Source organism: Rutidosis leptorrhynchoides, chromosome 9, assembly GCF_046630445.1.
Source record: "Rutidosis leptorrhynchoides isolate AG116_Rl617_1_P2 chromosome 9, CSIRO_AGI_Rlap_v1, whole genome shotgun sequence".
NCBI classification, from domain to species: domain Eukaryota; kingdom Viridiplantae; phylum Streptophyta; class Magnoliopsida; order Asterales; family Asteraceae; genus Rutidosis; species Rutidosis leptorrhynchoides.
This window is the reverse complement of record NC_092341.1, coordinates 82,893,459-82,908,572: the sequence shown is the minus strand read 5'-3', so window position 1 is coordinate 82,908,572 and position 15,114 is coordinate 82,893,459. Positions and strand designations below refer to the sequence as shown.

Genomic DNA, 15,114 nt, shown 5'->3' with positions numbered 1-15,114 from the left:
TACAGGCACAGGATACAACCCGAACGGATTATCAATGTTAATGATACGTATCATTTATATCAGTCACCTATGAATGAGGTAATGTTGAAACAATGAAACATAATAGTACTTTATAGTTTCACTGATTATGTGTACTCTGTACATGTTCTCAGCTAATGATAACCTTAACCCTAGCCGGTAGTTGAATCTTATTTGGTGTCTTGGGGATCAATAATGAATTGAACCCATTCTTGAATTTCTTGGACATGAAACCCTTGACCAACTTCTTTATAAGTCACCATGCTTCAAACTTTTCAACATATTTTGTTCAACACTAACTATTCTGAAGCCGGGCTTGAAATTGTTCTAGCAAATGGGTTTTGGTTAGATAGTAAAATGAATCGTGTTCAATCATTTTATGAAGAGGTTCTCGAATCTGTTTACAAAACAGAGGCCAGGTTGTTGGATTTTGAAAACAAGGTACACTAACTGGTTAAGGTACATTAATTGGTTATGTTTTTAGCTTTCTTTCTTTACAACCTTGTTTAGATCGCGATCGTAAAATCCACCGATGAGTTGAAAGTTGAATTTATCCCTTTGCAAAAAACGATTTACTAGTGGTGTAATGTTGCGACCGACTAACAATGGGTAAAAAAAAGGGCCAAAGACTAAACGGGCAGCAACAGTAATAAAACGGTTAAAAACGATAAACAATGGTAAAAAACGGTCATAACGGTCAAAAATCTAAAAAGCGGACAACTTTATATAAATATAAAGCTAATTTTGAAATATTATGTGCAAGGTATTTGCTTTTAATTTGAAACATTTATAATATTTATATATATAAAAAGTCAACGTTGGTCAAAATCCATCTCAACCACCATTGCGACGCTCCAAGGTCCAGACCATTTCGACCCCGTTCTCTCGTCCTTTTCAACCTTGCGTGAGAGTAGGTCAAATAGTCAAAGTTGATCAACGTCCGACCACTGGTCACTAACTATTTTCCGACTTGGCTAGTTAGTTCCTACAAAGTCCGCACCTACTAGTCCCCGATTAGCTAGTTTTACAACCTTGTTTTTGATATATTTCTATTAATTTAAGTTTCTTTTATGATTGAAGCCTGAGAAATCAGCTATGGAAATGAATTCATGGGTTAGCAAGAAAACTAAAGGGTTGATCCCTACTATCATTGAAAAGACCGACTTGAAAGAAGTTTTTATTGTCTTGGAGAATGCGCTGTATTTTAAAGGATTATGGTATAAACCATTTAATGCAAAATCAACCAAGGATAAAAACTTTCATCTTATGAATGGGAAGACTGTATCAGTCCCCTTTATGACAAAAAAAACTCCTATTACTGGTCCTTGTATGGTTCTTTTGAAGGCTACAAAATCATTCAAACAACCTCACGAAACTGAAGGCCTGTCAAACAAGATCTCTATGTATATCTTTCTACCAGATAGGACTGACGGATTACACGATCTCCTAAAAGTGTTTGATTCAGATAATGATTTATGTCATGCCAAGTATGATCTCGATTGATACCTAAGTTTAAGATATCTTATAGTTTTGAACCTAAAGATGTTATGAAACAAATGGGATTGACATTGCCCTTCGAACCTCTGAATATGGATCATACTCGGATCTTGGATTCTACACATCCTGGTGCAGATAAGCTTTATGTATCGAACATCTTACAACAATCTTTTATTGAAGTTGATGAGAAAGGCACAGAATCTGTGGGCTACAGTAGAATGGCTTTGAGGGGAGGGGGTGGCCCGCCTGTTTCACCGCCAGTTTTTGTGGTAGATCATCCGTTCGTTCATGATCAGAGAAGATACTTCTCGAGCTGTTTTGTTTCTCGGTGTGGTTCTTAATCCCAAAGAAAACTAGCTGTTCATGCTGAATCTCTTTTTCTTTTTAATTTGCCTATTAATTTTTTTTGTGTAATCCTTTTATTGATAGGTGTAATTTATCATGGCTATGAGTACTTAGTTTGTTAGATCTATTTGTGGGATGATAATATTAGAGGACAAATATTATATGCTATGAGAGGAAGCTTTCTCTGTATTTCTATCTGTGAAATTACTTGTGGTTTTGTTCTTAATTCGTAGTTGTAATTTGATTAGTTAGTCAGTCAATTGTTTCGTTTGGCCTCAAGGATGATCTGATGCAATTCTCCAAGCGTACGTTGAGACCAAAGTGTGAATTATATTTTAAAAAGTAGACAATGAAGGAACATTGAAGGAAATGTCTGGTATGATATTTCTTTCGTTGAAAAACAATTCTTAGTTGCTTTATCCGTCACCGGTAGTGAATTCTTGACGAAAACTTATTAGTATCCCAAATTTTTGTGAAAACTAATTATATTTGAATGATACTTTTAGTAACTGTTTACCTCTAAAAACCATAAATTTATAAAATATATACCTCTAAAAACCATAAATTTATAAAATATATGGAGTTTACAGTTAAATTTAGACTTAGTAGTGTCCAGGGACGGATCTTTGGGGCAGGGGGTGGCAGGGGTGGGCAGTGGCCCCTCCAAAAATTTGTTCTCTTAGTGTAAATTTTATTTTTTTAGATCGAAAATATGAATATTCTATATAATAGCCCCTCCAAGATTTTAGAATTTTTCATATATAAGTTTTTGAAATGATTTTGGCCCTCCCACCAAAGTCGTTCAAGATCCGTCTCTGGTAGTGTCCAATTTAATTTGAAGAATACATTATATATAAAAACTTTCCAAAATACCCACACCAATACCCATAAACTCGCAGTCGCCACTGTCCGTAACGATATCAAGTACTTTTCTTTCTACCTTGCACTACATTCTATCGATGACATCTTCAAAAAATTTAGTGCCTACTTCTACACTACAGTTATAACTTAAATTTTAAAAAATTCGTAATGAGCAACATTATAGTCTAAAAACAATACATTATACGTTACAAATGCAAAAAGTTATCGTATATTCGATGTCTTGATGATTGCAACCAAAAATTATTAAATTTGGATTTTTCTTTTGTTGGGCTGGGCCTCAATTACTTTTTGGAGACTTTTCAAAAAACCATGGAAACATCCTGTAAAATAAAATGTTGGGCCTGTGGGGCCTCTTTGTCTTAATTTAATTGGATATATAAGCCCTTAAAGTTATATTATATATCCGCGGTAAACCCTAAAATTACCGATTACAGAGTAAATTAATTGCAAATCGATTTCTGCAATGTTTGAAGAACGCAAGAAGCGAAAGATTTCTGTCTCGACATCAAAATTATCAAAAACCATCAATGTTCGTCTTTTGTTTTTGTTTTTAAGTTATTATTATTGTTATATTATTATACTTTAATGTAATGTAATGTAATAATTATAGATAAATTATTTTTATTAATTTTTTTTTTCTGTACTAGGGTGATCAGATGCAAGTTGACCTACTAAATAAAAACTTTGCTAGTAGCTTATCAAATGTTGATAATGACGATTATATGATACTCCGTATAATGTATTTCATATACAGGCTGCAACTAAAGTTTTACTTGATGATGCAAACAATGGATTTAAGAATGGGAATTTTGTTTGTTCGCCATTTTCACTTGAAGCTATATTGGGAATGGTTGCAGCTGGGGCTCAAGGCAAAACTTTGAAACAGTTGCTTGAATTTCTTGGACATGAAACCGTTGATCAACTTCTTTATGAGTCACCAAGTTCTAAACTTCTTCAACAGATTCTGTTCAACACTGAAAATGTTGAAGCCGGGCTTGAAATTGCTCTAGCAAATGGAATTTGGGTAGATAGCAAAATGAATCGTGTTCAAATTTTTTATGAAGAGGTTCTCAAAACTGTTTACAAAACAGAAGCTAAGTTTTTGGACTTTGAAAACAAGGTACACTAAATGTTGATGATTTTAACTTTCCTTCTCCAAACCTAGTCTTAATCACGGTTGTAAAAGCCCCCAACTCGGCCGTCCTGACAAGGCCGACAAGTCACCAATGAGGCCGAGTCCCCTAGACTAGTCCCCGACGGGCAGACTATTCCCCTAGACTAGTTCCCGACCGGCCGACTTGTCTCCGACGAGGACGAGGCCTACTAGTCCCAACAAGGGACTCTCGACGAGTCCCCTACACTAGCCTGATGGGCCAACCTGTCTCTGACGAGGCCTACTAGTCCCGACGAGGCTGACTAGTCCCTACGAGTCCCCTAGACTAGTCCTTGACGGGCTGACCTGTCTCCGAGGGATACGACCTGTCTCCGACGAGGCCGGCCTGTCGCTGACGAGGCCGGCCTGTCTAGAGACGAAGCGGACTAATCCCCTAGACTAGTCCCCGACGGCCCGACCTGTCCCCGACGGGCCGAGCTGTCCCCGCTGGTGTTTGACTTGGCCGGATTTTGTCGGTCAAAGTCGACTTTTTTAGTTACAAGTTGAATTTATTCAGTCAAAATAGGTGAAATACAGTCAAAGTTATTAACGTCCGACTAGTCTCTGACTTCGCATTAGCCCTTACGAAGTCCGAATTGAGTAGTCCTCATTAGCGAATGTTAAAACCTTGCATTTATATAGTTTTATTAATGAAAGTTTTGTTTGTGTTTGAAGCCTGAGGAATCAGCTAGGGAAATGAACTCATGGGTTGGCAAGGAAACTAGAGGGTTGATCCCCACTATCGTTAAAAAGACCGACTTGGAAGAAGTTTTTCTTGTCTTGGCAAATGCTTTGTATTTTAATGGATTGTGGTATCAACCTTTTTTTGCACATGACACGAAGGAAAAAGACTTTCATCTTATCAATGGGAAGACTGTTTCAGTCCCATTTATGACAAGCTCGCGTTACAAGTACCTTTATGGTTCCTTTAATGGCTACAAGATAATCCAACTTCCTTATGAAACTGAAGGCCGGTCGAACAAGTTTTCTATGTATATCTTTCTACCAGATAAGAATGATGGACTGCACGATCTCTTACAAGTGTTTGATGCAGATAATGAATTGTTTCATACCAAGTATGAGCTCCGTTCAACGAATTTTGATGATCTGTGGATACCTAAGTTTAAGATATCTTGTAATTTTGAACCTAAAGATGTCATGAAACAAATGGGATTGACATTGCCTTTTGAACATTTGAATATGGAGCTTACCCGAATGGTGGATTCTACACATCCTGATGCAGATAAGCTCTATGTCTCTGACATCTTACAACAATCTTTTATTGAAGTTAATGAAAAAGGCACAGAAGCCGCTGCATTTGCTAGAATGCGTATGTCGGGAGGGGGTGGCCCACATTTTTCACGGCCAGTTTTTGTGGCAGATCATCCGTTCATGTTCATGATCAGAGAAGACACTTCCAGAGCTGTTTTGTTTCTCGGTGTGGTTCTTAATCCCAAACAAATCTAGCCGCACTATTTGAACTTATTGCTCTTGTTCATGTTGAATCTCTATGTTTTCCTTTGAATTTGGAAATTAGTTCTTGTACTATATTTTTTTGGGATGATCATGTTAGCTGAAAAAGTTATATGATATGAGAAACCTTTCTCTGTATTTCTCTCTGTTAATATACTTGTGGTTTTGCTCCTAATTCTTGGTTTTGATTTGACTAGTTACTAGTTAGTTAGTAGAGACCGTACCTATATAGGCCGACTTGTTTGAACTTTGCGACTTGTCGTATTTACAGCTAGTTTATAGTTATGTGACACGGACTTCGTAAGTGACTACCTTATTGGAAGTTAGCGAGTCTCTCGGTTTAGCCTATAGGGTGATATACGGGCAGAAGATACAACCCAAACGAATATATCAGTGGTAATAACATCGAAGTACTTTATAGTTTCACTGAATATGTGTACGTGTTTTCAGCTAAAGCGTTTATTACTGAATATGTGTACATGTTTTCAGCTAAGGTTGTTGTGAACCATATTCTTAGATGTAAAATTGCACCTAATCTTGCGGTTACTAACAGGATTGAGCTTTCGATTTTACTTGTTGATTCGTTTCCCATGGTGGACATGAAGGTGTCTACTTTTTTAATTGCTTGTAATCCTAGGGGTATTTTTGTCTTTTCATTTATGTCAATAAGTAAAAAGAGTACTTTTCCGCTGTACTGGGATGGGATTGAATTAATGGAAAGAAACCGATCCCGTTATTTGGAAGTATTGTACAGGTTTGAAAACATTAGTAAGATCGGTCCTTGTGGATGTGTTTTAACATGTGGTGATCCTGAAGGCTATGCAAAGATTTTAGATTCTAATTCGGATGATTGATGTAATTTGACCGTTGTTGGAAGTAGCCGAACTTTTTAGGTTCGCGTGGATTGGGAATATTGGTTCTTTGTTCATATTTATTCAATCAAAATGCGCTAAACATATTCATGGTTCAGTTGAGGTTGACATCACGACAAAGACGGTTCTAAATGTGGTGTTTGGGTGTCGGAAATCTCCCATCACTCTAGCCTTAGCGGAATTTTATTTCATAATTTCGATCGTAAGCTTCTTGAATAGACATATCATTTCTTATTAGTGCTCTTGTTTTTGTTTATCGGGATCGGAAGGTGGTTAACTTGCATCCCTATTATTCGAAACAGTGTGAGGAGGCTTCTGTTAAGGTTTTTAATTTTAAAAACGATTCTGTTGGAATTTGCGAGAATGTGCGTGATCAAAATGCAGATGGTGAAGTCGAAACACATGAATCAAAACAGACTCTTGATTTGGGGTCAAAGGTTAACAATTCTGGACAGGGTTTTGGGTCAGACTTGGTCCCTTGTAATGGATCTAGATTGGATGTTGCAAACAATTCGGTTCATGGGGCTTCAGAAGCAAATGGGCATGGTAATGAAGCTTTAGTTGCTGGCGGGCCTGAGTGCAATCTTGAAGCAGATAACGGACTGTGCAGCGGGCCCAATAGGGTTGTAGATATTGGGCCGCAAGGTGAGGGGGTTAGGGTACCCATTACCAATTTTGAAGATATCAAGATTAAATTGTCGTCTAAGAAGAGGGATGAGCAAAAGGTGGTCTCGGATGCCAACAAAGGAGATAAACTCGATGTTGATGACATTTATAAGTCGGTGGAGTTTGGTCAGGGTGGCAGGAGGTATTATGATTGTTTGGAACCAAGGTGCGAGGGGTTTTGGCTAAATCAATTTTTTGAAAGAAGAAGATGGAAGAGATTGTTTCGTGTTCGTTTAATCTACACGACAATGTTAACGATATCTATTTTGGTGATGCGGTCCAAAGGTTGTTTATTAATGATTAAATCGGCGTGAGTGGGAGTGTTCTTCGGCTGTGGGATTAAATCCGGGGTGCAAACTGGTGGTGAAAGGTTTCTTTCAAGATTTAGAAGATCATGGTGTTATTACTCCTTCCGAAGCTAATTTGTTTGGGAATTGATCATCAAATGTCTTGATAAGATTGTTAACCGGAAACGGAAAAGAATTTACAGGGAAATCATCAATGGTAAGATGATGAAAGTGGCCCCCTAGTGCGTTTGAGATATTACTTGTGGTTTTCTCTCTTGCTTTTCCGTAGGTTAATTTGTTTGGTTTTTTTAGATGCTTAGTTTGGTTTTTCGCGGTTTTTCTTAGTTAGAGGCTCGGTGATAGATAGTTTAGTATTTGTTGGTAATATAAGTTGGCTTATATTGTATGAGATCCATTATGATATCACTAAATGAATTTTCATTTGATGAATTCTGTAAATGTTCATGTATGTATGTCTTGTAGATGGTTTAGGAGTTGGCGTGTTGATATTCTTGTAAGAGGTCTTAGTTTCAAATCTCACATGCAATACATCTTGAGGTAGTCAGGATAGAATAATCCATTTAAGCCTCGTACAATTAATTAAAAATTATTGTCCCCTTATAACTACAAACCATAAAGTATTAGAAGTAAACGAAAGGAGTGGGGAAGTATAGAATATGATACAACAACTACGTAGTTGGATTCTAATTCAACACGCTTACCAAGCTTTCACTCAGTATTTGAATATTTGAATGTCAGTAGAGGAAATACTTCGATGTTATTAATCAACATGTAAGCATATTTGTCATTGAAAAGGACAGTGACCGTACAACCACCTCTATATATATTTTTGCTCATGTCAACACAATGACCAAGTCAACTTTCTGATTTTTGAGGTCTTGTGTTTGTGTTCAAAGTCATAACTCATAAATCTGAATCCGGTGATGTACTATTGCGGCTCTGTTCATCCCTCCAGCTCGTAAAGAAACGACAGGGAAAGTAGGATCGGGTATGGAGTATGCATGTTACATGTGCTTTCTTTAGTATAAGCACGTACAAATCGGTAACAACATTTATGGTGTCGTGTACCATAACAGAATTAAATAACTAATGAAATTCTTCGTTAAAAAAAAATTAGCAAGGTGCTAGAGAATACAACAGAAAAACACCAAAATCACAAAATCTAAACTACCCCTAGTAAATGGAACATCCTTCTGAAACCGTCAAAAAAAATACAGTAAACCAATCACCACATCTAAGGGTTAAAATAATCTTAGCTGCAACATCCTACCCAATTACAACGTCTTAAGTGCTTTTAGCATCAAATAATGTGTGAGCTCAAATCGGACCCTTCTTCACTGATGTACTTTGGATCTTCATCTATCGAGTACCGACAAAGAATTTTACATAGACACAAACAAATTTACATTTCGAATCTTAAAATCTATTGTTCCCTAAATTAGTAATATTTTAGGTATTTTCTGCAGTTGCCATTGACAGACATAACCTTTTACAACATGTAACTTTCCCTATTAGGGGTTGTTGGAAGCGAATATGTTCTCCCACGTTCAGATGTAACAGGTAACCGATTCCGAACTTGTGGAATGCCAAAATGGTGCATACTGTTATTTAACCCGGGTGAAAACACACTAGAAAAAACTTCAAGGGTTGACCGGGGTGAGTTGTGCTTGGCTGGTGAATGGTCTGTTTTCATCTCTGAATGTGGTTTTTGCTTTTTGGGTGTTCCACTGCAAAAAATAAAAAAAAAAAAAAATTAAATAAATAAATAAAAAAAAATAAAAATAAAAGTCATTTCGTTTGTACATTGTAAAATATTAAAACACTTCTTTGATGAAAAATAAGAAAAGCTAACCGTTGAAAATGCAATCTTCCGTGTTTGGCCCATGGGCATTGCGAGTGTTCTTTGGGGTGTGCTGGCGAATCAGTTGGGTTATACAATACTTCCTGGAATACAACAGAAGTAATAAGCTTCATCTTAAATAAAAAATTAAAGAAACAAATAGAAATAAAATGATAAATAGAAGACGAGAATTTATATCATACATTCAGTCTCAGCATACAAAAGTCTTGCTTGCAGAGTGAATAAATGGGATCAAATGAATGACATACAAAAGGATGCTCAAGTAGCGAAGCAGCCGATGAACGTTTTTCTGGATTTCTCTGCAAACACAGACTCAAAAAATCCTTCCCTTCTGGTGATAATGTTTCAGGTATAGGGGGAGATCTATTCAATACATTGAACATTGCTTGTACCTAATCATCATACATCAATAAGAAAGCAAATAATTTAAAATACAAAACGTCATGTAATTGAAAATTTTACTCCGTAGTAAAGTTAAAAAATCAACTTACACCATTGAACTCGCTCCAAGGAGGTTTCCCGATCACCATTTCAATTACTGTACAACCCAAGCTCCATATATCCATAGAAAACGTATGTTCTGGATTGCTATCTTTTCGCATAACAGCTTGCAGAACCTGTGCACGAAATAGCTCATGTTCACCATCATCATGACTCTTAAAATGAAAAAATTATGTGGTTGGTCCCTCACCCTAACGCCCGTTAGAAAATTTCCGTTGAGAGTCGAATAAACATGAATTTAACGGAATTTTTACCTCGTGTGCGTTTGCACGTGACTGAATTTTTTTCTAACGGGCGTTAGTGTGAGGGACCAACCGCGTAATCTATGATACTTGGGGACCAATCAAGTAAAAAAAAACAAAAGTGGCAGATGTGAAATATAAGACAAAAGCTTGCCACTTAAGTTTTTCTTCTAAGAATGATGTAAAAACTATAAGGTGATAATTCAAGAGGTACCTCTGGAGCCATCCAATGTGGACTGCCCTTTAACGAAAGATCAGTTATATGTGTAGTAAGCTGTAAAAGATTAAAAAGTTATTTATTTAGTGAAAGATCAGTTGCAAGACATAAAGCTCGATACCAATGGTGGTTAACAAGAAAGTGATGTCGGAGTGTATAAATATTTACTAATATTCAGCTTACATGTTTTGCCAATCCAAAGTCGGCAAGCTTAACCACTCCGGATGCATCAACAAGCAGATTTGCTCCTTTAATATCCCTATCAAAAGCCCGTATACTAAATATAATTACTATTATAGTTACAACGTTAATTGACTTTACTCTATTGCGTCAGTTATTCAGTTATGGTTATTGGTTTTTATATGATTTAAAAACAGAAAAATCCTACCTGTGAACTGTTCTTTTACTGTGCAAATAGGCCAACCCTGAAAGAATATGACGTGTGAAGTTTCGAATTACAGATTCTGTTACAGCTGCACAGTGATCACGTACATACTTATTCAAGGATCCAGGGTGAACATACTCCAAATATATGCAAAATTGATCATCAACCTGCATAGAAGACAGTAAAAATATTCTGTTATTATATATTTTCAACAAATTTGGAAGGTAACAATATAGATGAAACCTTAAGAAACTCACCACTTCAGAACCCAGATACTGTACAATGTTTGGATGTTCTAAATTCCGTAAAACTTTAATTTCCTGAAAAAAAAAAAAAAAAAAAAAAAATTTCATACCAAAATTATGGACTTCTATTCGGATACAGAGTAATGTATAATGTAGACCAGCAAACATGGACATGAAAAGTTGTTAATAAGAATTACCTGTTCAAGCTGCCTTATACATTCAGATGATTTAGGATCATCTGGAATAATATCAACTTCCTTCATTGCGCACAAACTCCCAGTTTCACTAAAAGAAACAAACATAACATAAATCAGTTTCTTCATTTTCAAAAGAAAATTTCACACAGTTTGTTCAGCTCACGGCATATAAACATACCGATTGGTTGCTTCGTAAACAGTACCAAAAGTACCACGTCCCAGAAGTTTCCCTTTCTGCCATTGACCTTTCATCATCTTCCCATCTGATTTTTCTAAACTATGACGCTTAGTAACAGGTCGTGAAGGTGGAAGAGGAAGGGGAAGCGGAAGAACACAACCATTGTTGTTTTCGGTTCTGTTATTAACATAGGGACTGTGCAGATGAAAGTGTCGTTTTGATTCCTCGGGAGGTGATAAATTACTTTGGTGAGGAACAGCAAACGCAGAATCAAAAATATGGACTGTATCATTAAGTGATCTTTTGGGGCTACATGTAGGACTAGTTAAAGTGGTAGCAGGGGCACTTCTTGCAGGAACATCTAATCTGATGTCACCATTTGTTTCTTGAGGATTACCTTTACGACGACTGTAAGTTGACGTTTTAGATGGTATCGGATCACCACAACCCTTAGTTTTCATCCCAATTCGGCCGAAACTACAACTACAGTTTTCAAATTCAATTGAATCTTAAAATGCATACTCAGAACTAACACTTAATAAGATAATTGCTAAGTTCAATGATAAAGTTTAAATAGATTATTACACTATTAATATATTCTCATTCATTTTACTATGTACTACCGTATATAAATATCTATCTAAGTTTATAATATTTTGCTAATAATATACACTAATCTTAAATACTGCATATGGTAAAATGTAGACTTATATCCTCAATATTTAGTTTAATTAATATTAATATTAATACTGATATTCAATTAACAAATCACCATTCACTATTTAGTCATTAATATCTTTTCACAGAAAAAAAAAAAAAAATCTAAAATTAATGATTAACAGCTATGTTTATAGACTCTGTACTACTAATAACAGAATCATACCGTCCATTTCCTTCCGCCGGAAACCGTGATTCTTCGTTCGGAAGCGGCAACGGTTGTGGCACGGCGGCCAACGACCAGTGTTGCTGCTTCTGCGGCGGAGAATTCGGCAACGATTTTGACCTAACGCCGTCATCTTCCTCCGGTGCACAATAGTCTTCTACCGTTTCATGCCGGAGTCTACACTGTCTAGTCAACTTCTTCAATTGCGGTGAAAACGGACCTCTTGTTATCGAATTACGGCACGGTGACGACGACGATGAACACGGCGAAGATTTCGATGAATTATTGTTATGATTAGAATTAGAATTAGATTTATTAGAATTAGAATTAGAAATGAAATTAGAACTAGAACTAGAATTAGAATTAGAATTAGAATTAGAAATAGAATTAACAGAATGTGTTAAATCAGACGGAGAAGATATATGGAACCTCCGTTTATTGAAGAATTTACTCATGATTAAGCAAAAATGGAATTAGAATTAGAATTCATCTAATTAGATGATCGGGTGAAATAGTTGATATATGAAATGAGGAATTCAGGGTTATTAAGATGATTTATTTGAGCATCGTCATTCTCATTCACTGTGTGTGTGTGTGTGTGTGTGTGTGTGTGTGTGTGACTGTGTAAAATGGCGATAACTGAAAAGTCAAAAGTCAATACTCGTGAGCATACTTGGTCATATGCGTATAAGATTTTGTATGTATAGGTGGCGGGGAAATGTTTTTACTTTTCCTTTTTTATAGTATTATTTTTTAATTTAATAAAATAAAAACTTGTGTAAGACTTTTTTCATTGATCGATTAAAAGGTGAAAAAATGATAAGGAACAATCTCAAAATACCACACAACTAGACAATGAAACAAAACAAAAAACTAACCATAAGCGGTTTGAATCTAACAAACAAAACAAACAATATATTATAATGAAAACATACTCATCTAAAGCAACCAACAAAAACACAATTCTAACAAACAAGAGACATAAACAAACAAAACCAACTAAACTAAAACTAACACCTGAAATAAGAAAAAATGGGCACCGAAGCTTTTAATCGCTGATGGTGGGGAATGATGTGCGAGTTTTTGTAGGGTATAGTGGTTATGTGGTAAATGTGAGGGTTAAAGCCATAAATTGGCTATATACTTTCTCAAATGTCCCGATGTCGCCCATATACCCATTTGCGTCTCACTGTCGTCTACAAACTTTCAAAAAATGTACCAATGTTAACATTTCGTTACGGGTTACCTGCTGAACCGGTAAAGTTAATTATTTAACAGTTTTTTCATTTTATATGTCCTGATGTCGCCCATATACTTTCAGTTGTGTTCCGATGTCGCCCATATACTTTCAATTTCTGTTCCGATGTATCACTGACGTGTCATGACTACCCAGAAGCCACCTCATCAATTGTTTTCGTTACAGGTAAAAAAGTATAGTGGGCGACATCGGTACATTTTTTGAAAGTTTTTAGACGACAGTGGGACGCAAATAGGTATATGGGCGACATCAAGACATTTGTGAAAGTATATATAGCTAATTTGTGGCTTTAACCCTAAATGTGATTGAAAGAAATACTTGTAGTGGTGATGGAGTGTAATGAAGAATAAATCCATCTTTTTATTTAATTAAATAACTGATACCTCAAATTTTATAAAATGAAACACATATAAAAACATAAAAGATTATCAAATTAATAATTACAATAATCTAAAAGTCTTAAAAATAGAAAACTACAATAATTTAAAGTTCTAATAATACAAAAATGCAATAACTAAAAGTCGTAAATATTAAAACTAACGCAAATAATAAAATACTAAACTACTAAAATTATTCCTCGTCGCTAGAAACTTCTAGCAAATTTTTGTATTGTACAGTCATTTTCTTTTTCAACTTGCTAAGTTGTCATCTTTCACGCTAATCAACAATATCGTCAACATTAATTGTAAATAATTTACGGTGTCTATTGCAGACCGACACCTTCCTTCCTTGACGATAGGATCAATAATTCAAGGCTTCCATTACTCTTTTTGTCCAAATTCATCTCCTTTAAATTGTTTAATTTTTCTATAAACTCTTCCATTATTGAAGAGTTTGTACCTCGAGACGAAGTCGTCACTTTATACGAAGCAAAATTTCTAGCCGTTTTCTTTGCTCATTCTCTTCTTATTGCACGTCGAAGCGCATCATCACCAAATAACTCGGTGAAACTATGCATGATAAAGGAACCATACCTCTCAACTAATAACAATAAATCTTGTCTACTGTTAAAATGCAATGCAAATTTGATATTATAAAATAATATGGAATTAGTAGATGTATATATGTAAAATATCTAGATATTAATATATATATAAGAAAATATCTAGATATTAGAATATAAAAGAAAATTCTAGATAATTTAGATATTTATAAGTGAAGAAATATCTAGATATTTATCCATGGAAATATCTAGTGTGTAGAAGTTTTCATGGAGTAGTATAAATAGGGGTGAGGAGTTCATTTGTAAGTTGTGAAGTGAAGTAGAGAAGTGAAGAAGAGTTATGATAATGCTAAAAACGAACATATATTTCATAGCATTATCCCTCAAGAAAGACAAGCTTTTAGTTGCAGTTGTCATATTTACAAGGAATATTCGTTTAAATATTAAAAGGTGAAGACAAAAGGCAGATTCGACGAATTGAAGACGCAAACGATCAAAAAGCTCAAAAGTACAAAGTACAATCAAAGTTGTTCCAATTATTGATGAAGAAACGTCTCAAAATTACAAAAGTACAAGCCGCAAAACGCAAAGTACAAGATATTAAATTATACGAAAGGACGTTCGAAAATCCGGAACCGAGACATGAACCAGCTTTCAACATACGACGCAACGGACCGAAAGTTACAAATTAATTATGTATATAAATATAATATAATATATAATTAATTATATAAATTATATATTTATATTATATTTATATAATAAAATCCGTCGGCAAGCTAGGAGCCAAACTTATGTTAGCTGGAATCAGGGGCTCCGCACTCGCGGAGCTTTGAAGACAAAAACCTCCGCACTCGCGGAGGTCAAACAGTATTACGTGGGCCTATAAAAGGCCGAGCATTCGGCCGATTTTTACACATCTTTTTCTCCTCATTCATCAACGTATATGTATATATATTTATATTTTAATTTTAATTTTAATTTTAATTT

The 15,114-nt window shown here is 35.4% G+C and overlaps 3 protein-coding genes across 4 annotated transcripts; 2 read left to right on the top strand and 1 right to left on the bottom strand.

The window, feature by feature from the left end:
• Positions 1-375: 375 nt before the first annotated feature.
• LOC139868214 (serpin-Z7-like) lies at positions 376-1,521 on the top strand. Its single transcript, XM_071856544.1, has 2 exons — positions 376-459; positions 1,099-1,521. Exons 1-2 carry the CDS (start codon positions 376-378, stop codon positions 1,519-1,521), a joined length of 507 nt encoding a protein of 168 aa, XP_071712645.1.
• Positions 1,522-1,607: 86 nt separating this feature from the next.
• LOC139868213 (serpin-ZXA-like) lies at positions 1,608-5,362 on the top strand. The gene is made up of 4 exons (XM_071856543.1): positions 1,608-1,784; positions 3,390-3,446; positions 3,497-3,862; positions 4,571-5,362. Exons 1-4 carry the CDS (start codon positions 1,608-1,610, stop codon positions 5,360-5,362), a joined length of 1,392 nt encoding a protein of 463 aa, XP_071712644.1.
• A 2,955-nt stretch (positions 5,363-8,317) lies between these two features.
• LOC139866045 (uncharacterized) lies at positions 8,318-12,527 on the bottom strand. 2 transcript variants are annotated; one of them, XM_071854173.1, is made up of 11 exons: positions 11,924-12,527; positions 11,041-11,523; positions 10,863-10,950; positions 10,678-10,740; positions 10,424-10,587; positions 10,219-10,294; positions 10,033-10,092; positions 9,567-9,692; positions 9,258-9,467; positions 9,067-9,158; positions 8,318-8,941 (listed from the first exon to the last, which is right to left on the bottom strand). In XM_071854173.1, the coding sequence occupies exons 1-11, from the start codon at positions 12,376-12,378 to the stop codon at positions 8,704-8,706; spliced, it is 2,055 nt and encodes a 684-aa protein (XP_071710274.1). In that variant the 5' UTR covers positions 12,379-12,527; the 3' UTR covers positions 8,318-8,703. The 2 variants fall into 2 exon arrangements, with proteins under 2 accessions (XP_071710274.1, XP_071710275.1); XM_071854174.1 differs by having other exon boundaries at positions 9,324-9,467.
• Between the last annotated feature and the right edge of the window lie 2,587 nt (positions 12,528-15,114).

Bases quoted from the DNA above. Each gene is read 5' to 3' on its own strand.
- LOC139868214 (XM_071856544.1), top strand. From the start codon at position 376: ATGAATCGTGTTCAATCATTTTATGAAGAGGTTCTCGAATCTGTTTAC. The intron at 460-1,098 runs GTACACTAACTG...TTATGATTGAAG, and splicing joins TGTTGGATTTTGAAAACAAG to CCTGAGAAATCAGCTATGGA.
- LOC139868213 (XM_071856543.1), top strand. From the start codon at position 1,608: ATGGATCATACTCGGATCTTGGATTCTACACATCCTGGTGCAGATAAG. The intron at 1,785-3,389 runs GTAGATCATCCG...TTTCTGTACTAG, and splicing joins TTTCACCGCCAGTTTTTGTG to GGTGATCAGATGCAAGTTGA. The intron at 3,447-3,496 runs GTTGATAATGAC...TTTCATATACAG, and splicing joins TTGCTAGTAGCTTATCAAAT to GCTGCAACTAAAGTTTTACT.
- LOC139866045 (XM_071854173.1), bottom strand. From the start codon at position 12,378: ATGAGTAAATTCTTCAATAAACGGAGGTTCCATATATCTTCTCCGTCT. The intron at 11,524-11,923 runs GTATGATTCTGT...TGAAAACTGTAG, and splicing joins CCGGCGGAAGGAAATGGACG to TTGTAGTTTCGGCCGAATTG. The intron at 10,295-10,423 runs GTAGGATTTTTC...GGCTTTTGATAG, and splicing joins AGTAAAAGAACAGTTCACAG to GGATATTAAAGGAGCAAATC.